This window comes from Myxine glutinosa, chromosome 11, assembly GCF_964187855.1.
Source record: "Myxine glutinosa chromosome 11, kmMyxGlut1.1, whole genome shotgun sequence".
Classification (NCBI taxonomy): domain Eukaryota; kingdom Metazoa; phylum Chordata; class Myxini; order Myxiniformes; family Myxinidae; genus Myxine; species Myxine glutinosa.
This window is the reverse complement of record NC_136271.1, coordinates 25,146,335-25,168,235: the sequence shown is the minus strand read 5'-3', so window position 1 is coordinate 25,168,235 and position 21,901 is coordinate 25,146,335. Positions and strand designations below refer to the sequence as shown.

General features: G+C 45.2%; 1 protein-coding gene across 5 annotated transcripts in view; it reads right to left on the bottom strand.

Annotated features, from left to right (window-relative positions):
- Positions 1-21,901, bottom strand: part of METTL17 (methyltransferase like 17) — a 131,057-nt gene that overhangs the window by 49,166 nt on the left and 59,990 nt on the right. For 4 of the 5 annotated variants that reach the window (XR_010986296.2, XM_078786500.1, XM_078786502.1 and 1 more), the window contains 3 exons: positions 20,221-20,338; positions 18,797-18,878; positions 3,283-3,356 (listed from right to left, as the gene is read on the bottom strand). Coding sequence is in view for 4 of the 5 variants with exons in the window: in XM_078786500.1 (XP_078642626.1) it covers positions 3,283-3,356; positions 18,797-18,878; positions 20,221-20,338 (274 nt within the window). In the remaining variant the exon portion in view is untranslated. The remainder of the gene's footprint in view (positions 1-3,282; positions 3,357-18,796; positions 18,879-20,220; positions 20,339-21,901) is intronic. The other variant, XM_078786503.1, reaches the window with a different exon arrangement.

Below are 21,901 nucleotides of genomic sequence, written 5' to 3'. Positions count from 1 at the left end.
CAAAATTTTATACATGGATTCGGACAAACCTTGGTGGACAGGTTGTGTGTGTGACAAGCATGCATTGATTCCATTTTGGTTAAGACTCGGATGCAGATCTGGCCTATCAGTGGGACACAGAGCGTGAACTGTTCAGCCTGGCAGAGGTATTTGCTGTACCGAGTGCCATTCTAGTTAACCAAGAACAGTAAAACTTCCTCCAACGTGGCTTCCTCGAACGCGGTTTCCAATTTACCAGCTGAATTAAATGCGTCAAAACCTCCCCAACGCGAGGGTGTGTTTTGCATTTATGTGAACGTGGCTGGTGTTTTCCCAAAGATTTATATTATTCTTATTCCTTGTTACTGTACTGTACTTTACTTAACCCTTGTCCACACAAGGGAGGTCTTCTTAGGCTAAATACAAGGTTAAAAAGACCCCCCTTGTGTGGACAAGGGGTAATTAATATTTAATTTATACATACGATGATACGAGTCGCCACCTGCAGTCATCGTGATCGCAGTTCGATTTTACATTCTGGATTAATTGCGACAAAAACGGCCGGCATTTTCCCAAATATTTTATTCTTTTTCCTTATTCTTTATTACCTTGCGTAATTACTATTTAATTTATATACACACGCGGCACGAGCTGCCACCTGTCACCACCTCCGAACCTGCCGCCATCAAGTGAACTTACGTCAATCATTATGGCTCCCAAAAGACCCAATTTGAACCAACCAGACAAGAAGAGGAGGAAAACAATGACAATGGAGGTCAAACTTGATAGCCTGAATAAATTATCAACAGTTTCTGCTTCATCTTTGGCCAGGCAATATGGCGTGAATTAATCAACAATTAGGACGGTATGGAAGGCTGAAGATAAAATCCGTTCCAGCGTTCGTGCAGGAGCCTCCATCGCAACATCATATGTTAGCAGGAGAGACACCCTTGTTGAAAAAATGGAGAGAATATTGAGTGTCTGGATCGAAGATCAGAACCAGAACAAGTACAAAAAGGTTTAATTAAAACAAAAGCCGCGTCGATGTTACACAATGCCTAGATGCAGCTATGCCTATAACGTCGATGTTATAGGCACAGGACATTCCTATTGATTCGATTACTTGATGTTATTTTTGTGCAAAGTGAAAATATATCTCGGCAATTTCCCGTGTGTGGCGACGAATTTTTAATATATCTCGGCATTTTCCCGTCTGTTATTTCAGGCGGTGTATGACTGACCATGCCGCGATTAAAAAATATATATATCTCGGCAATTTCCCGTGTGTGGCGACACGTGAACGAAGCTATGCTCCTCTCTCCATATTATTGTGACGACGTATAAATTAAATATTTCATCGTGACGATTGTCATCAAATGGACGAATTTTTAATATATCTCGGCATTTTCCCGTTTGTTATTTCGGGCGGTGTATGACTGACCATGCCGCGATTTAAAAAAAAAATATCTCAATGGACTTGAAGTTACAGGCCTTTGAGAATTCATTTCGTTCTATAAAGGGCAACTTTCATCGGATTTTCTTCCCGTTTTTTTTCAACCGAGTCTAAAACTATGTTAGCGACTGTGAAAAATGAAATGATATATCGAATTTGATTTGAAATAAAACTGTGTGAGAGAGGAAGACACCACGGGCCTACAAAACAGCCCTCAAAGCTATGCGAGTTAATAAAATGGTGGATATTTGTTTATATGAAGCCTCTCCCACAATGGGTGGAGCCATGGTTCCCAGAATGGGTGGAGCTTTGAGGTTTTGTCTTCTCTGCAAGAACAACAAGAAGAACAAGAAGAAGAAGAAGAAGAAGAACAAGAACAACAGCAGAGGGCACTCTATGACCAGCGTCTTGCGACGCGGCTAAAAATGCTCCAGTGGATGGGCCTATTATAAGAAGAAAGGCCATTAGCATCGACAATTACCTGAAGAAGGTAATTTATACATACGATGATACAAGTCGCCACCTGCCGTCATCGTGATCGCAGTTCGATTTTACATTCCGGATTAATTGCGACGAAAACGGCCGGCGTTTTAACAAAGATTTTGATATCCTGAACTTCGGATTTGATTACATGGAAGAAGAAGAAGTAGAAGAACTGTTAAAGTCCCATGGAGAAGAACTGTCCACTGAAGAACTTGAAGAACTTGTGACCCAGACGTCTCATGAAGACGACAATGAAGAATATTATGAAGAGTCAGAAAAGGCAGAATTAACCACCAAATCCTGGAGGAGCTCTTCAAGGCAACAAGAACTGCCCAATAAATTTCTGTAAGGATAGATCCTTTTGTGGAAAGAAGCCTGAAGTTCAAGTGGGCCATGGAGTCAGCTTTAAATCCCAACACAGAAATTCACAGGGAGTTAAAACAGAAGGCAAGGCAAGTGCCTATAACACAATTCTTTAGGCCTACTTCAACAGCTACCAGCAGCAATTCAACACCATTCACCAGCAAATCATCACCCTCCAACAACCACCTCACAATAAGGTGAGTTATTTTGCAATAATACAGTACTATTATGATACGAACACTTATTTTAATGTATATTTAATAATGCTGCATACAAAGAAACATGTAAAAAAAAAATGCAAGAAAGGCTGTTTTAGGGTCAGTTTTTTGGGAGCCTAGAACATATCCCCAATTTCCCCATACGCTTAATGATTCCTCCAACGTGAATTCCTCCAACACGAGGTTATCCCAGGACGTATCCCCCGCGTTGGAGGAAGTTTTACTGTACTTCTGTGAAGCTGTGTTCAAAATTACTCATCATTTATGAACGAGCATTTAATGCAAATGCTGCCTGTTCCTCAGGAGCCAGAGTTGCATTCACAATGATCTTGTCTTGGCAACACGTCATTGTTGATAGTTTTGTTCTTTGTAGTCTCCTCAGGCCGGATTAGATGGTCAACCCTAGGTTTTCCTAATCGTTAATTAAGGCTTTAGGAAGCAGGTACTGCATTTAAGAAAAGCTTGTATGGAATTTCGGATGTTAAGCCAGAGAACCCGTGTCATCTTCGTGGACATTAAAGATCCCAGTGTCCTTAGGGAGGAGTAGTCGAGCTATCACTGGCACCATGAACGAATGCCAAATCCCTGCCCTTCTGGGAAGGCAACAGCAAACTACCGAGTACGAGCTTTGCTCAGGGACTGCTTTGGTAGCATCGACATTCTGCCAAGAGTATGGTACATGGATGATTCTGGATAAAAATAGATTACATCAAAAATAAAATGTTCATTTTAATCTTCAAAAGGGGGACATTTTATTACGACGGTACTGTACTTTTTAAAACTAACCAAATGCTGCTTCCAGTTCCGGAACCAAAGTCCATAACAGAGTGCGGGGCAAAATCTGGAATCCTCCTTTCAATCTGTAATGGCAGACAAAATAGCACATCTAAAGGTTACTCTATTAACAAAATTCAGAAGGAAGGAACTGTTTATAACCTTCATACATATGTATATCAATTGAGGCACAGCATGCGATTGCAAGCATAAAATGCATGCATTTGCAGAACAGAAACAAGACCCTTTTTTGGGCATTCCCAACTCTCAATAATCTATGAGGTATCTATCTGCAATGACATTGGGTGTGGTGGCACTGCATCACTTTTGTACCTCAATGAGGAAGATTTCAGACTCTGTAGTCTCTCCCTGGAGGCCATATCCCAAACTCCTTTCCAATAGTTATGATTATCCGACTGTAAATGCGGCACAGTGCACAAAATGTAGTTTACCCCACCTTTACCATAAGCTACTCCCGGAGGGAGCGGGTGTTTCTAATTATATTAAAATAAGGCAATTCTCTTTATGTGTGTATGAGTGTACGTCTCATCATTATAGAATCGAAAACGGCTGGGCCAATCTGGAGAGATAACTTACAATTTCCACCTGTACATCTGGGATATGGTGGGTGGTTTAACCCATGATCCCTCCCTAAGCGAAGGGGTATTGACACCATATTTTGTTCAATGTAACAGGTGTGTGACGATTGGTAGAATAACTGGCGTTTGTGTTATTCTCAACGTCAGTCTCCTGGAGCAGCCTACTCCCCCATCATCACCCCGCTCCCCCAACCTTGTAGCCTGACAAGAAAAGTTTTGGATCTAACTTGGCATTTCTGCATCTGCTATCCTTACTTGGCAGATGTCGATGATCCCACAGTCTTTTGATAAAGAGCAAGTGAGTAATTGCCAGCACCTTGATGAAAATTTGCATTTCCTGAACCAACTACAACTGCATAAAGCAATGGCAAACCAACCAGTGTATTCTTGCCATGAAACTGCTTCAGCAGCACTGATGCTACAGAAAGAGCATGGACAGTAGATCGGGTTATTGTCAGATAATTTTACAATTCTTAGAAATATTTGAAAATTTACCTGTCAGTGCCTAATTTAAAACCCTTGTTTACTCACAACCCTGGTGTTGGGCTAGCGGCTAGGGTGCCAGCTTAGGATCCCAGGATCCTGGTTTCGAATCCAGGTCGATCGCTGAATTAACGCCAGGGGGGTTGACTCAGCCTGTCATCCTTCCGAGGTCGGCTAATTGAGTACCAGTTCACTGGTAATTCCCTGCTTGTCGTAAAAGGCGACTAACAGGGTTGGCGGCAGGAATACTGTCGGCATATTTGTCATGAAAAAGAAATTCGTGTATTTTTTTTGTTAAAAGCAAAAACTCACTTGATTTAGTAAGAAGGTATCATAAGCTTTAAAAAAATTTAGGGTGGCATTTTTTCTGAACATTCTAATGGCCTGAAATCCAAGATGGCCGCCACCGTAGCAAAACGCCCTAAATTTGACGCTAAAATTAACTTAATGTGGTTTAAATATTTTTGTTTTCAGCATGAACTGCTTGGAACTTGTATATAGAGGTGACTATAATAACAATAACTTCCACCTGACTACTAATCTTTTTATTTTGCACAATTTCAGACAGAGGCTGCCTTTTTTATTTCAACATGGCGGCCGGAAAATTGACGTTCGAATCCAGTCACCGGCAGCAGTTTGTTCGCTTTATAGTGTTAAGGTTCCACTTGTCCATTTTAGGGTGTACTAACATATTCTTTTCTTCTTTTGCAGGTTGCAAGTACCCACAGCAACCATCACCCAGGATAACATAGCTTAGAGACCTTAGATTAACCAAAATGGCAGAGTCTTCATCTAACAAGAAGTCAAAAACGGTGGATTTTGAACTATGCTTTATTTGCCAGTTGAGCAGCAAGCAAACAGATTATACAAACTATGTGCTTCGTCCTTCTTTGCCTTCAGTAGAGAAAGTAATTACAACAACTGATGTTCGATGTTTATATGGGGAAACAGAATTCTCTACATTAAAGAATCGCATAAAAGGTTTGTCAAACTCAGTGCAGTATTTCACGAGCATGGAAACACATTTGAATCCACTGATGAGGATGAGATCTACAACCTGCTCACCAAAGCAGTTATGAATGAAACTGCTACCAACGACATCCTTCGGCGTGATGAGATTGGGCAACAGATGTTTGAAGGTTTCGTCACTGAACGCCTAATGGAAGGAAAACTTTCTGTGTGGGACAAAATGACCAAAAAGAAACTGGGTACCTTCAAAAGTGCCAATGCAATGGCAGAAATCCGAATGGGAGACAAGGTGGTCAAAATCAAAGAAGAGCGAGGACTGTTGCAACGGTTCATTGTTATTTCAAGAAGTCGACCAGAGCTGAATCTCAAGGAATGCATCGGAACTTATGAGTTTGGTGTGGTGCCTCGATCACTATTTGCTTCAGATGGATCCCTCCTGCTGGCATACGATAAGGCATCAATACTTCATCATCTTGAGAAGCTGGACAGTAACACACAACATGTTCAAGCTGACAGAAATGAGGCAATCCAAGCAATCCAAGTACCCTTGCAGGTGGCAGACACAGCAGTGGAACATACAAATGTTGACCCAACAGATGAATCGTCAGCACATCGAGTGATCATTATTGATGGGATGGCTGTGGTAAATTCAGTTATCAAAACGGAACACATGAAAACATGCCAAGACTTTGCAGATGCCTTTCTCCAGATAATCTGTAACATGGCAGCACAATATGATGAGGTCAGATTGGTGTTCGACCGGTACATCAAAACATTGCTCAAGGAACAGATGAGGACAAAGAGGACCAAGGGAAAGTCAACATATTACCACGTGAAGGACAACACTTTAATCCAACATATTTCCCTGAAGGACTTCTTATCAGATATCCGTGCCAAAGGACAACTGACCGAGTATTTGGCTGACAAAGTTGTATGTCACAGCAAGAGCTCCAACAACAGACTGAAACAACTTATGGTGACCTCAGGAACACAAACCAAGGGCAATGTTGATATCCCAGACTCGCTCCTCACTCACAGCCAAGAAGAGGCAGACACTTTGCTTGTACTGCATGCTCTAACTGTTCTCAATGAAGCAGAACTTGTTGTCAGTTCCCCAGACACAGACATCTTTTTGTTGCTTGTCTACATGTATCCAAACTTACCAACGTCTACAACCTTCCTTACGGGAAAGGGCAGGCTGAAGAGGAACATTTCTGTGCGGAGCATATACAACAACTTAGGACCAAAGCGCGCTTCTGCACTGTTAGGTTTTCATGCTCTGACAGGTTCCGATATGTCTGGTAGATTTGCTGGCAGAACCAAAGACTCGTGCTTCAAGGCATTTATGTCTTGTGATGATGAGATCCTGGATGCACTAGCAATGCTCGGGAATGATGACATTGATCTGCCCGCTGATGTATGCTCTCAGTTGGAACGCTTTGTCTGTATTTTGTATCGATCCAAAATCTACACAAAAGTGAATGAGCTCCGTTGGTTCCTCTACTCAAATCGTGCAGCCGAAGGAGAAAACCTACCACCAACTTCTGGTTCACTGGACTTACACATTCGTCGGGCACATTACATATCCATGATTTGGAGAAAAGCTTGTGAAACTCACCCGTGCCTCCCAGCACCACCTGCATTTGGTTGGACATTTGATGCTGTTTCAAGTCACTTCTCTGCAGTTCGCTGTTTGAATCCACCAGCTCCTGAAGCAGTATTGCACCTCATAAAGTGCGGGTGCAAACGTGGATGCGAAGGAAGGTGCAGCTGTCGCAAGAACAATATCCCATGTACGGAAGTTTGTGGATGCTGGGTTTTCAGCTGCAACAACAAAACTGTCCAACCAGGGATAAATGAAGACTGTGAAGATTGAGGTGTTACTTTCGATGACATTCACAAAATTATAATTCACTTGATATCCATTGTTAAAAATACTAAATGAAAGCCAGGCATTTAATCAGTATGACTTTTTGCATCTTCCTGTTTAAACGATTTAAGAGATTGAACAGTAAATCAAGTATTTCATTTTATTTAGATCTGTTTGTTGGCTTGTTAATTATGTATTCTTTGTGAAAAATACGTCTTTAAATAGATACTTTGTTTGTAATTACATGCGAAGGGAGAAGGTATAGTTTACATTGCGGGTGCGCGGTGGCCATTTTGGAATTTGGCATGTAGATCATACATATAACATAAATTTGATGATTCCATTCGATTCCTGGTCTCAGAAAACATATATTTAGACACTTTATTTGTAATTGTATCACATGTACTCGCGAAGATATCGCATTATTAATGTTCGGTGGCCATTTTGGACGCCATCTTGGATTTCATAGTCTTAGAATGTTCAGAAAAAATGCCACCCTAATTTTTTTTAAAGCTTATGATACCTTCTTACAAAATCAATTGAGTTTTTGCTTTTAACAAAAAAAATACACGAAATTCCAAATATGCCTATACTATGAAGGGCATCCGGCCGTAAAACATTGCTTCAAAAAGGGGACCAAAAAAACAACAACAACCACGGTCCCCGAAAAAGGCCAACCCCCGCTTTGCGGGGGAAAATGGCCTCTAAATGTGGTTATTTATTTATATTGTTGCGGATATGAGGATTGCATTTTTTTGATTGTGTGTATTATAGTGGTGAATTGTTGTGTAACATTGGTTGAATATGGCCTCCGCCTGCCTCCAGAGTTGTGTAAAGGTAAAAAGGGCATCCCGGTAGTTATTCCATGAAACACCACATTGCAGGACCCGATAAAACCCTTGTTCAGTAGCTTATATCTTATTATGTGTTTTAGGGTAAGGCCTTGTCTTCCATTAAAATAATACTCCATTGCACCGAATCAATTAAGAATAGCTCCCCTTCAATAATTCCATTTCCCAGCCAAACTCTCCATCTGTGGGTAAAGCAGTTCACAAGCGTGGGGTGCACGCCCTCTCAATTCGCTGCTATAGTGAATATGTGCTCCGTGCTCTGTTTGAACAGGAGGGGCGGGGTCGCCAGGGAGAGGCAAGCCCAGGGCGCGCCACGAAGGGCGGGGCTGTGCAGCCCCATGCCCAAATAAGGAAACAAGCCCGTGGCTCGCCACGAGGGGCGTGCCGTCGGCGCGATGCCCAAATAAGGAGACAAGCCCGTGGGATTACCATACAAGGTCACGAAACAGAGCACGGGGGGGGGGGGGGGGGCGTTACCGAAACCGAGGAGGGCGTGTCAGTCCCGCACTGGAGGGAAGTGAGAGGCAGGGAATACGAGCTGAGCTGCGTGGAGAGGGTACACGAAAAAGAAAGGGTCCAAGAGAAAGCAGAGGAACTTTTACGAACGAGTTGCAAAGAGATACGGCAGATGAGTCCAGCCCCGTTTCAACCAGCCGCGTGAAGCCCTGACGGGGCAGCGAGTGACCCTGCCGGCGTGCGCTGTAAAGCCGAATACCAGGAGCTGCCGGCGTGCGCTGTAAAGCGGATTACAAGGAGCTGCCGGCTCCCCGCTTCCCGCCCAGAGTGGACCTGCTCGCTGTGCCCTGTGATCCCACCTGCTCATCCTTTCCAGCCATTCCTGCCTGCAAGTTCCCCATTTGCGTACGTGAATTTGTTTTGTTCGTGCTGTCCCGGGTAGTAACTAAGTCTGTATAAGCTAGTAATTTTCACTGTGTCACCTACGTTTTCATGTCCGCTGTAAATACCCGTGACTGCTCTTTTTGCTTATGTGTGTAAATAATAATAAACCCCGTTACTCTTCTGTACGTCTTCTTCTTCCTCTTTGCATTCGTCGTCTTAGTCTTTTCCCCATTGAATATCTGTGGCGCGATACGGCCAACGTTTGGGTGAATCGGGTTTAGTCGGGGAACAACTGTTCGGTCGCGGAGCCTCCGCTCGGCAAATATAACATCCATATCCGCGGACCGTAACAACTGGTGTCAGGAGTGGGATTCGAACCTGGGACTAAATTTATTTAGCCCAAATTTTGGAACACCAATTGTACTATTGGCCGTAACAACTGGTGTCAGAAGTGTCGGATCGGACCCGAAGCGCGCTTAACGCGCTCAAAATTACAAGCTGCTGGAAATTTGTGTTGTTTTAAAGCAAAACCCGAATTTTGAAATCGCGCCATGGCTGGTCAAGGCGACGGGATGCCGGTGGGAGAGATACAGATAGACGGGGTAGAATCGACCCAGGACCCCAGGGAAGAAGTGGGGAAAATGGTGGAGGAGAGTAAAGAAGGTGTGGTTGAGGGGGTATCAGGCGCACAAAATGGCGCTCTCGCGCACGTGGTTGAGGGGGCCACGGCCGCGGAACCAATGAGTGCGGCCCAAATGCAAACCTTCATGGCCCAATTCATGGTGGAAATGCAGAAAAAAAACGACAGTATGGAACGAATGGAAAACAGAATGAGGGCTGATAGTGAGCAAATGGGGAACCGGATGGATGCTCAGAGTGAGCAAATGGGGAACCGGATGGATGCTCAGTGAGCAAATGAGGGCTCAGAGTGAGCAAATGGGGGTAATGAGGGACGGAGCGAGGGCTGATAGTGAGCGATTGGGGGGCGAAATGGGGGGCAAAATGGGAGAAATGGGGAAAAAAATGGGAGAAATGCGGGAACGGCTAGAAGCTAAATTTGAGGGGTTAGACAATAATTTTAAGGGATTAGACAAGAAATTTGAGGGGTTAGACAATGGGATAGAAGGGGTGAAACATGGGTTAACGGGGGTGGAAAATAGAATGGCTGCCCAGGAGAATCAGTTAGAGGGGGTGAAAAAGGGGTTAATGGGGTTAGAAGATAGGATGGAAGACAAATTGCGGGCAATAGGGGAGCAATCCGCCCGAGAAATTAAACAAATGGGAGAGCAGATAGAGGAGGTAAAAATCGGGGTAGAAACCAAATTGGATGCTCAGAGGGATGAATTGGGACAGATGAGGGTGGCATCTACAAAAGAGAGGGAGGAGATGAAGGAGGAGATACGACGAGGTGTAAGTGAGGAGGTCTCGGGGGTACGCGAGGAGGTAAAGCGAGGTGAAAAGCGTAGAGAGAAAGAGGTGAGAAATGGGACGGCAAGGTTACAGGGGGGAATAGAGGACCTGACGGAGGAGGTGGAACAGCTGACGGAGGGACAAAAAGAGTTAGTGGAGCAGGTTCAAAGGAACACTGCGGTACTAGGAGGGTTGAAAGCGACACAAAAAGAAATCAAAAATGACTTGATAGCGACACAGAGGCAATATCAGATGGTACGTGAGGGACTGACAATGAGGTTGGAAGAGGTGACAGAAGTAATGGAGACGAAGGACCGAGAGGTGAGGACGCACATAGAGACGGTCAAGATAGCCTTAGAGGACGAACTTGAGGAGACGCACCGGGAAATAGAAGAGGTGAAGCAAAAATTAGAGGAAGTGGAAGAAGAGGTAAGTGAAATTAAGAAGAGACGGACAGAAACTAAGAGAGAAATACAGGAGGAGGTGATGGAATATGTACAAGGTCAGTGCTCAACTCATAATTGTGTGCTCACTAACCAAATAAAGAGTTTGCAGGTGGCGAAGGAGGTGCGGAGACGAGGTGCCAAGGTGAGTGGCGATATACTGTACGTGGAAATGTACATGATGTGAGGAAAGCTTCAGTCGGCTTGAGGGTTGATTTGGATCCGGGTGTTCGTGAGAGGCCGTTGGTGAAGTGTGCGACAGGTCTGGTGTGCGAAAGAGGAGGTGTGCGAGAATGTCCGACTCTGGGGTGTGTGAGGAAAAAGTGCGCGCCGAGGAGTGAGTGTGCTGTCGAGAGTGAGTTGGTCGAAGCGCGTGTGCGAGGGGGCACATGGAAGCGCGGTGTGGTGAGTGTTACAGAGGATGTAACGAGAGAGTGTACACCTGTGGTGAGTGTTACGGAGGAAGTAACGGGAGAGTGTGCGCAAGAGGATGCGCGAGAAAGGTGTGTAACGGACAGGTGCATGGGGAAAGAGTGCGCTGTCAAGAGTAAGGGAGAATGCACGCCTGTGGTGAGTGTTACAGAGGATGTAACGGGAGAGTGTGCGCAAGAGTGTGCGCGAGAAAGGGGTGTAACGGATGGGTGCATGGGGAAAGAGTGCGCTGTCAAGAGTGAGGGAGAATGCACACCTGGGGTGAGTGTTACAGAGGATGTAACGGGAGAGTGTTCGCGAGAAAGGTGTGTCACGGACAGGTGCATGAGGAAAGAGTGCGCTGTCGAGAGTAAGGGTGAGTGCGCTGTCAAGAGTGGTGGTGAAAGTAGTGAGAGTGACACGGAGCGTGAGTTGGTTGTGACAGGTGAGAGAGGATGTACACCTAGAATGGAAGGATGCACACCTGGAAGGGTAGAGCGTGTGTGGGAATGCACACTGGAATTGGTCGTGAGGCACGTGGTTGGGTGTGCGAGTGAGAGCACACCTGTGATTGTCACAGAGGAGGTGACCGAGGAGGGGGCGCGAAGAGGTGTGTTGGTGAGGTGTGCGAACGACGAATGTGTGCCAAGGTGTTCGGTGGTCAGGTGTGTGACCAAGTCTGTGAGCGGAATGAGTGCACCTGGGTGTGTAAGAGAAGGTGCAATGATGAGGAGCATGGGAACAGCTGGATGTATGAGCAAAGAACGGGCTGCGGGGTGTAAGCATGCAGGTGAGGCATCGACGGTAACCGGGTTAGCGGTTAGAACGACATTTAGCCGAATCGGGCCCTCGGTGCATGCCGGGTTTCGCGTGCCGCGAGGACCAGCGGGGATCCGAACCACGGCAGGTTCGAAAGGACCGCCGTACGTGATCCACGCTGGGCCGCGCTTGGAACGGCCGCGTCCGTGCTCCGCTAGGCGGAACGGGCAGCCCGATAGGAAGGGTCGTCATGGCGACCCCTTTTTGTTGAGGCGTTCCGGCAAGTCGAGATCGGGCAATTGGATGGCTCCGTGCCGAGGTGGTGCGTGGGATCTCGGCCCGGGTAAGCGTCCTTCCCTGCACCGAGTGCCGGACGCATCCAGCCGCCGGCACCAAAGAACCCGCATTCATTGCTCGGCTGTACGAAGCCGAGCTTTAGAAGTGAATTGGCGCACCGAGAGGATCTAGTAAGTAGACGAGTGATGAGGTTAGTGTTTTGGACCCAAAATTAGAAAAAGGCAAAATTTGATGATTGGCAAAGGATTGGCAGTGATGATTGGCAGAGGATTGGTAGTGATTGGCAAATTTTTGATTGGTTGGAATTTGGTGAGCAAAATTTATAGTGGAACGTCCCCGATGTGGTGGGATGGCAACTTTGTCATCCCTCACAAACCAGGGGGCAAAGGAGCACTAGTTTTATGGGGTTGATGGCAGTGAAAACTAGCCCGGGAGGGTTAGGATATATCGTGTGTAGGGCCCTAGAGATTGACATTAGGTAACGTTAAGGTTAGTTAGTGACACTGATACCTGTAGTGGGGACGCAGGTAGATTAGAGTGGATAATAATGACGAGGGAGCGCAATAGTTTAAAGGGGCGACTGGGAAGCGCAAGTTTCAGAGGGGAGTAGTTAGATGAGATGATGCCGTGTGTTTGAGGATTGGAAGTGTATTGTGAAAAGTGTGTAAGGAACAGGTGTGATTGCACAGGTGTGCAACTGAACAGGTGTATGGAACAGTGTATGAGGGAGTAGTGGTGATTGCATGTGGTGTTGACCAAATGGTCCAGGAAGGAAGGAGGGTGCAGGTGGCACCAGGTGTGAGTGCACAGGTGTGCACCAACAGGTGTATGGAATAAATGGTTGTGTGGAAGACATGGAGTGTGGAATATATGGAGTCTTGGAATGGATGGTCGTGAGTGAGTATGGTGGAAAATATGGAGTGGAGTGGATGGTGCGAAGGTGTGAATGGGGGAAGAGTGGACCCCCATCACGGATACCCGGGGCGGGTAGTGTAAGTGTTAGGTAGAGGGTATAGGTAAATTGTGGTTGGATATTGGCATCTGTGGTGCGGGTGGAAGAATGATGTTTGGATGGGTGCATTAGTGTTGTGGAAATGGCTGGGCGTGTAGCCTGTTAGTGTGTGTAGTTGGTTTGGGCACTCCACCACTGTGAGGATGTCGGCCAGGTGAGGCCGCAGGTGGGCTCTGGGAGCCGGTAGAGTAGTTGTGGATGGGGCCCGAGGACCCGGAGGACGGACCCGGGTAGCCCAGTGCCAGAGGGCACCGAGGGGTGACAGAGCCAGGAGGGGCCTTCCCCAATTAGATAGGTTAGGGTGAGGAGCTAGGTAAGCTCGGGTGGCAACTACAGTGGTGGAGGTGTGCAGGTGGGTAGACCTGCTGGGAGAGCTACACGTCACAGCCCAGAAATTGTGCAAGGGCACCGGGAGATGAATCGGGGGAGTGAGACCCCAAATTGAGAAGCACCACAGTTTGGTCAATGGGAATTGGTTTTTAGAACCCATAGTGTAAGTTGGCCAATGGATTGGCAGGGAAAGACCCCGGGTAGTGTAACGTGTGTTAAAGTTATTTAGAGGATAGTTAGGATTGGAGTCTCCTCGCACCATCTACATCCACTCACCTGAGATGACGTACCTCCACATCATGCCAGGTTGTTTTTATTATTTTTATGTGCAAATGTTTTGGATTGTGAGACGCATCATGACGTGGGTGTGACATTGTGCTTGATGTTCCATTTCTTCCTCCTTATGAGGATTGATGATGAATTTGGTGATGGCAAATTTTGGATAGAGGGATTGTGGAGACGAATTTGGTGTAAGGGAAATATGGGGAAGACGTGACAGTAGCGACGAATTTGTAATGTGTAGATTTTGTACATATGGGGTAAGGGCAAGGGTAGTGTAGGTGACAGGGGGGTGACGTACGGTAGGGACGAGCTTTCTCACTTCGCCCTCCGTACGCATTTCGCCTTGCATTGCCTTATTGATGTGTACCCTTGTGACCTTACCCCTCGCTCATCTGTCTCTCCCCCCTTTTGTCTCCCACATGACCTGTGCGCCATTGGGCGCCGAGGGGAGCGTGCGTGAGTCCGCCATTGTGCGCCCGGAACTCCCAGAACCAGCTGTCTGCATCGATGCACCACATTATGGACCACATGTCTGTGGCCGAGCACCACTTATGGACCCCATGGGTTGGGGCATGGCCCCTCTGCTGGAACCGGCCATGAGGGCCCGAAATCTTGCTGGCGGACCTTGGCCACAGGGCACCGATGCCCCACAGGTGAACCACACTAGTCGGCCCCGTGGGCCATAAATAAAATAAATAAAATGGACACGTTTGGGCAAGTTTTATTACAAATAGGCCGCCAGCAAAGGAAAAGACAACATCTGGAAGAACAAATAATAATAGCCAGCAGAGGGAGCCGAAGAGCAAGAGACCACCTGCAGGGTTAGGGGTTGTTGGTTTATTTTGATTATTCATGAACACTGATGAACTGTGGTGACTGCACCGATTGGTGCTTGAGGGTGTTTTGGTGCGTTTTGGGTGCTTTCATGGTGCATTGATGCAGAGCAGACTGTCCCCCCCCCCAGAAAGAACGATCACAGGTCCTGGGTTAGTTTTGTAAATAAAAGTAGCGTCAATTGTAAATAATGCTCCCCACCGTCAGTGTGTAGTTTGAAGACCATTCCGCAATTCGGTTAACTGTGGGCGTGAGTCTGTTAGGCAGGGTGCAATGGAGCAGCGGGACACATCTATCTATGTTTTAAAACTGTCGCACTCAGGGTCAGGTTAAAAGTAGAGGGAACTACACCTACGTGTCACACTAAATAAAAGTTGTAGGCCCGGGAGTGCCTATGAGGAGGAGGGTGCAGTGTTGCGGATATGAGGATTGCATTTTTTTGATTGTGTGTATTGTAGTGGTGAATTGTTGTGTAACATTGGTTGAATATGGCCCCTCCTGCCTCCAGAGTTGTGTAAAGGTAAAAAGGGCGTCCCGGTAGTTATTCCATGAAACACCACATTGCAGGACCCGATAAAACCCTTGTTCAGTAGCTTATATCTTATTATGTGTTTTAGGGTAAGGCCTTGTCTTCCATTAAAATAATACTCCATTGCACCGAATCAATTAAGAATAGCTCCCCTTCAATAATTCCATTTCCCAGCCAAACTCTCCATCTGTGGGTAAAGCAGTTCACAAGCGTGGGGTGCACGCCCTCTCAATTCGCTGCTATAGTGAATATGTGCTCCATGCTCTGTTTGAACAGGAGGGGCAGGGTCGCCAGGGAGAGGCAAGCCCAGGGCACGCCACGAAGGGCGGGGCTGTGCAGCCCCATGCCCAAATAAGGAAACAAGCCCGTGGCTCGCCACGAGGGGCGTGCCGTCGGCGCGATGCCCAAATAAGGAGACAAGCCCGTGGGATTACCATACAAGGTCACGAAACAGAGCACGGGGGGGGGGGGGGGGGGAGGGCGGTACCGAAACCGAGGAGGGCGTGTCAGTCCCGCGCTGGAGGGAAGTGAGAGGCAGGGAATACGAGCTGAGCTGCGTGGAGAGGTACACGAAAAAGAAAGGGTCCAAGAGAAAGCAGAGGAACTTTTACGAACGAGTTGCAAAGAGATACGGCAGATGAGTCCGGCCCCGTTTCAACCAGCCGCGTGAAGCCCTGACAGGGCAGCGAGTGACCCTGCCGGCGTGCGCTGTAAAGCCGAATACCAGGAGCTGCCGGCGTGCGCTGTAAAGCGGATTACAAGGAGCTGCCGGCTCCCCGCTTCCCGCCCGGAGTGGACCTGCTCGCTGTGCCCTGTGATCCCACCTGCTCATCCTTTCCAGCCATTCCTGCCTGCAAGTTCCCCATTTGCGTACGTGAGTTTGTTTTGTTCGTGCTGTCCCGGGTAGTAACTAAGTCTGTATAAGCTAGTAATTTTCACTGTGTCACCTGCGTTTTCATGTCCGCTGTAAATACCCGTGACTGCTCTTTTTGCTTATGTGTGTAAATAATAATAAACCCCGTTACTCTTCTGTACGTCTTCTTCTTCCTCTTTGCATTCGTCGTCTTAGTCTTTTCCCCATTGAATATCTGTGGCGCGATACGGCCAACGTTTGGGTGAATCGGGTTTAGTCGGGGAACAACTGTTCGTTCGCGGAGCCTCCGCTCGGCAAATATAACATCCATATCCGCGGACCGTAACAATATTATATACTCACAGGACTGTAAAGTCCCAAGCCCTATTATTAGTCCCCTACCGGTGTACACCGGAGGGGACTTTGGGTTTGCACGCCGTCCCGCCGTCTGTCAGTCTGTCAATCCGTCACGCAAAGAACAGCTTTACGGACTTTTTTTCTAAACGCTTAATGCTAATGATTTCAAACCTGGCACATGGTTTCCTCCTGATAAGTTACAGATCAAGTTCGAACTTCACGACGTTTCGATCATTTTTGACAAAGTTATGGCCCTTTGAACTTTGATAATAATTATATAATTCACACAGTGCAACACGTGCAGGCTGCTCCACGGAGCGACCTTGCGGGCTTATTTTAACTCCGCTTTACATTCTGTTTCCACTTATAGTGAGAAGTAGGGGTCTGTGCAATCATTCATAAACTTTATTTGGTGCACATCGGATAATTTTTAGCCGAGTTACCTCAGACCGTGGGTTGGTAATTATATAATTCACACAGTGCAATACGTGCAGGCTGCTCCAGGGAGCGACATTGCGGGCTTATTTTAACTCCGATTTACTTTCCGTTTCCACTTTTAGTGAGAAGTAGGGGTCTGTGCAACCATTCCTGAACTTTATTTGGTGCAAATCGGATAATGTTTGGCCGAGTTACCTCAGACCGTGCGTTGGTAATTATATAATTCACACTGCCGGTAGGGGACATGTATTGCCGTGCAATACTCAGAATGCTTGTTTTATATCGGGAACAGCTACTTGCTAATTAGTTAGTTAGTTGTTGAGCCTTCTGAGTACACACAGATGGCTAACACAAACAAATTGCAACATATTAAAGTGACTGCATTCCCATAATATCAACTCCTCTTTTTTGATGAGATACAAGGATTTCCACCGACTGCGTGTATGTCTTCTGGTGTAGATAACGGATTCTGATTTATTAAAAGCTTTTCAAATCACAAATTATTTAAACAGATGATTTTTAAAGTGTCAAAGCCTCATGAAAGCACTTGGTAACATCAATCACATGGAGGAGGAAGCTGTTCATTTTAACTTATGTTTTATGCTTTTCACACTTAAGATGATCATTACAATCTTACTATTTATTTGCCATTGCTCACGAGCTATGACACCAATACAAATTTTTATTACAGACCCTAGGCATCAATCAAAAAGCTACATAATCGAACAAACAGTTTCAAATGGAGCACCTCACCGCCATTAGAGCATTTAAATTGCATCAGATGTGGCAATAAATATGAATTAGTTGCTCCCAGCGTGTCAGCTTTTATGTGACGCTGACCTTTGTGGAGTGAATATAAGAATCAGAGATGACAATAATAAATATAAGACGAAAGTGAAGTGAATGACACGCCATCGCAAATCTCCTCGCTTTCCCTAAAGCAATGTTGAAAGATGGCAAAAGGTCCACCAGGATTGACCCAATATCAAATTTTGAGTTAAAATGTTTCCGTTTTGACCCTTGTCCCCACCACCTGGGACAATTTCTGGGGGTCAAATCCAAAATATCATTACATATTTCATGTGGCCCCAATGCTGATTGCATATACAAAGTTTCATTTCAAGAATGTTTTAAAATGTGACCGTAATTACATTTTGGGGAATTTGACCTTTTGACCCTGCCCCAGAGGGAAGAACAAAAAAAATTACACTGCTATTGCACCTTTATGACATGTGGTGAGTGCAATTACCACGTTTTGTTACCAATTATTAACGACCAAGTTTGGTGAATTGCTGCACAACCGTTTAGGATAGTGTGACGAACGGACAGAGATAGACAACCAAACGGAGCAGATTACAATTTCTGGGTTTTTTGGGGTTTTTTTAAAGTGTGGGGATAATATTAAAGGGAGTTTGCAAGAAGGGCTACATAAATGTTACTGGGAAGCACTGAAAATAACAAAATAAACTAGAAAGCATCTAAAAATTTAAAGCCCATCCACATCCGCTTTACATTCAGACTTCTTCCACATTCTAAACATGACGAAAACAGCTAAAATATATACAAAATGATCGACTTCAGCAACCTTGACCTTTTGACCTCAAACACAATAGGCTTTAGTAACACAATATGCAACCCCTGCTTAAATTTCAAGTCAATCATATGGAAAACGATGATTGAGACGTTGACCTATTGACCTAAAAACAATCGGCTTCTCGCCTTTTATTGTTGAACCAATTCAGTGACACAATATGCAAATTATTAAAATCTCAGGTCAATTGCATGAAAATTGCTGATTTTATGTGATGCTGAACATTGACCTTTTGACCAAATTATTAATTTGTCTTCTCCATATTCTCATAATAAAGCTGTGTTATGGGCCCGGACAGACAGACAGACACACAGAAGTGATTGCAAAACCCTGTCTCCCACTGCATGGAGGACAGGGTAACTACTTACCTCACCAAATACTCGCATTGTTGCTGCAAATATGCCATCCATCCTGCCTGCCATATACAACCTGCACAAGGCATCTTGATAACTGCACAAGGCGATAAGTAACAGGATATACAGTACACAAACACATTCCTGAACAAAATAAAAAATAAATACGACAGTGTACCTATATCAGACCAATTCAATGTCACGTGTTACATTTAATGGACAATATTCAGGAATTCACACCTTCATTCCAAAATTTAAAAGGGGAATCGGACTTAACTTTAGTACAGACAAAACCCAGAAATAATACCCTTTTAACTGGTATAGAAACAAAGAAAAATGAGACTTCCCTTTCACATTATCGTGCTGCATGTTACATTCAGGATTACACCGTCAATGCTGTTAGCTCCAAGTGCAAAGCTGTCAAAATTGACTCAACTTCTCAACCTTGGTGGCATGGAAATCCAAGTGCTATTGGAGAAGGGAGGGATTGGAGACTTTGGCCTTTTCAGTTGAAATGGTGCACACTGGTTGTGGGTTGTGCAGAGGGACTTTAACTTAAGACTTTACGTTTGCGTTGCAAAGATGAAGAACGAAAGCTGCTTTTGTGCGACTGCGTCACCATGCTGCTTGAGCAGTGGACCAGGATGGGCATTGGGCATGTTAAATCTGATAATTGGAGGCATGATGGGATGAACTGCTGAAGGAAAGAAAGCAATCTGCTGAAAAATGAATACTAGGAACTGTTGCCATCAGGAGCCAGTGAGATAAAGGACAGGTCTGTGATAGAGAAAAATGATTCAGACCAGACCAAACTGCTTTGCTGACAATCTAAAGACCACCAAGAACACAAGCACTTTCACAAGGACATGATCAGAAGAGCCACAAGGAGTAAAGAGAAGGACAGGCTTATTGAGGAAAAGTTTCACCGGTCTAAACCTAACAAATCATGACTAATGTGGAGAAATGCGAGTAAGAAAATAGACAAGCTGAGTAAGGAGAGCTACTGTGTAAAAGCCCTTGGCTATAATACCATGGACTGTAGCTTGGAGACTGAATTCCAACCAACAAGCATGGTGGAGGCAGACGTTTCCACAGATTAAAAGGATAAAATTGGGGTCGGAGAATAGCGGAGAATCAATGTGTGAAAAGAAACCAGGACAAGCTCTCAAATCAAAAACTGAAACTTGATACTAAAACATTCTACTGATAAATCAGAAATATGTTTGTAATTAGGAAATAAATGTCTTGTTAATACATTTCCGAACTAAATTTGCTTTAAAAGGGAAAAACCAAACTCCATAGGTGTGATTTAATTTGAAAAAGCTGGTAACAGGCAGTTTTTGTAGGACATTAAAATTTAAAATATGACTTTATTTAATTTTAAAAATAAAATTAAAACAGGGCATTAAAAATAAAACAAAAAAAAAATCAAAACTTACTTTAGCGGACGCCAACAATAAGTAATATTTCGCAGATTTTTCAAAACAATGTTTTGAATGCGTTTCTCTTGTTCTCTCACCGATGGGCTATTCTCTTCCAAACAACCCTCAGATACGACTGAAAAGTAGAAAACACAACAAATATTAACGTGGAAGATTTATGCCGTCTGTGCATTTGTCTGTGCATTTTATGGCATCCGGCCATAAAAACTGCCTCAAAAAAGGGAACCATGAGGTCATGGGGCCCGCAAGGCTAACCCCCGCTCTAGCGGGGAAAAAATGGCCTCAAAACGCTCATTCATTCATTCATTCATGTGCATTACTTTCAACTGTTAAAACACGTATTTCAAATACACCTTAAAATATGCAATGCGAGTGGACTGACTTTCATGGTCACATTTTCCTTTATTCACTTATGCCATATGACTAGCACTTCTTTAAAGACCGTATTTACAAACATCAACCTGCAATACAATCATATTTCAGCCAACAGTGGTTGTGAAACAGCTACCATGGGATCATGTAACTCTGCCACTGTGGTTTGCAGAACCAAAGAAATTAAAACACATCTTTCAGCATTCATCATACAAGTCATTTTTGCTCTGCCTGACATGGCTACAGAATCACCACAGCTCAACACATTACCTTGGCTGCCAGTCAGTTTCTTTATTGTCTTTTTTCTTCACTCCGTGCTTACTCCGGAAATGTACTTTGTCTAGAATGTATGTATATATGTATATGTATATATATATATATATATATATATATATATATATATATATATATATATTGTTGCGGATATGAGGATTGTGTTTTTTTATTGTGTTGTATTGTATAGTAAATTGTTGTGAAATATTGCTTTATTCTGGACCCTCCTCACTCCAGTGTTGTATAAAGGTCAAAGGGCGTTCCCGTAGTTAATTCCATAAAGCATACACGTCAGCCAATCATAGATTTCCCCCTTGTTGATAGTTATATCTTTATTATGTGTATTAGGGTAAGGCCTTGTCTTCCATTAAGATGACACTCCATTGCACCAAGTGAAACAAGATAGATTCCCTTTCATTCCCCATTCCCACTCCCAAAACTTTCATTGCCAAGCCTCGATTGCCAATTACATCCCCTACAAAACCACCATTGAACATGTGCTCGGGTCGGGGAAGAAGGGCGTGCCCGCCTGTCGTCATCAAGGGCGGAGCCAGAGGGTCGCGCGACCAACCAGGGCCGAGGTGAGCACACCGATGGGCGTGTCCTGAAGGCCGGCGGCTTGATCGCGGGAGGCGCTATAAAAGCGCGCGCGCAAGGTACTGCCGGAGATCATCCAGGGAAGCACAAAGCCTGCTATTCGTCGCCTTGCTCGCCAAAGTTGGACCAAGCAAGAGAGTTGGGCAAGAAGCAAGCACGTTGTTCAGTTGTGTGGTTGGACCAGACGAGTCCTGGCAAAGCACGCGACGTCCACAGAGCAGCCGCAGCCACAGCTTCAGTAACCGCAGCTTGGGGCCTGGACGGCAGTTTGAGCGGGGCCGCGAAGGAACGGCGGCTGCCAAACGCGCCGATCGTGCTGCAGCATCCTTGGACCTTCCTTTCCCTCCAGCCATCCACCTCCTGCCTTTCCATCCTTTCGTGTACGTGAGTTTGTTCTGTGTGTCTTGTCCATGGGTATTTAATTAAGCTTGTATAA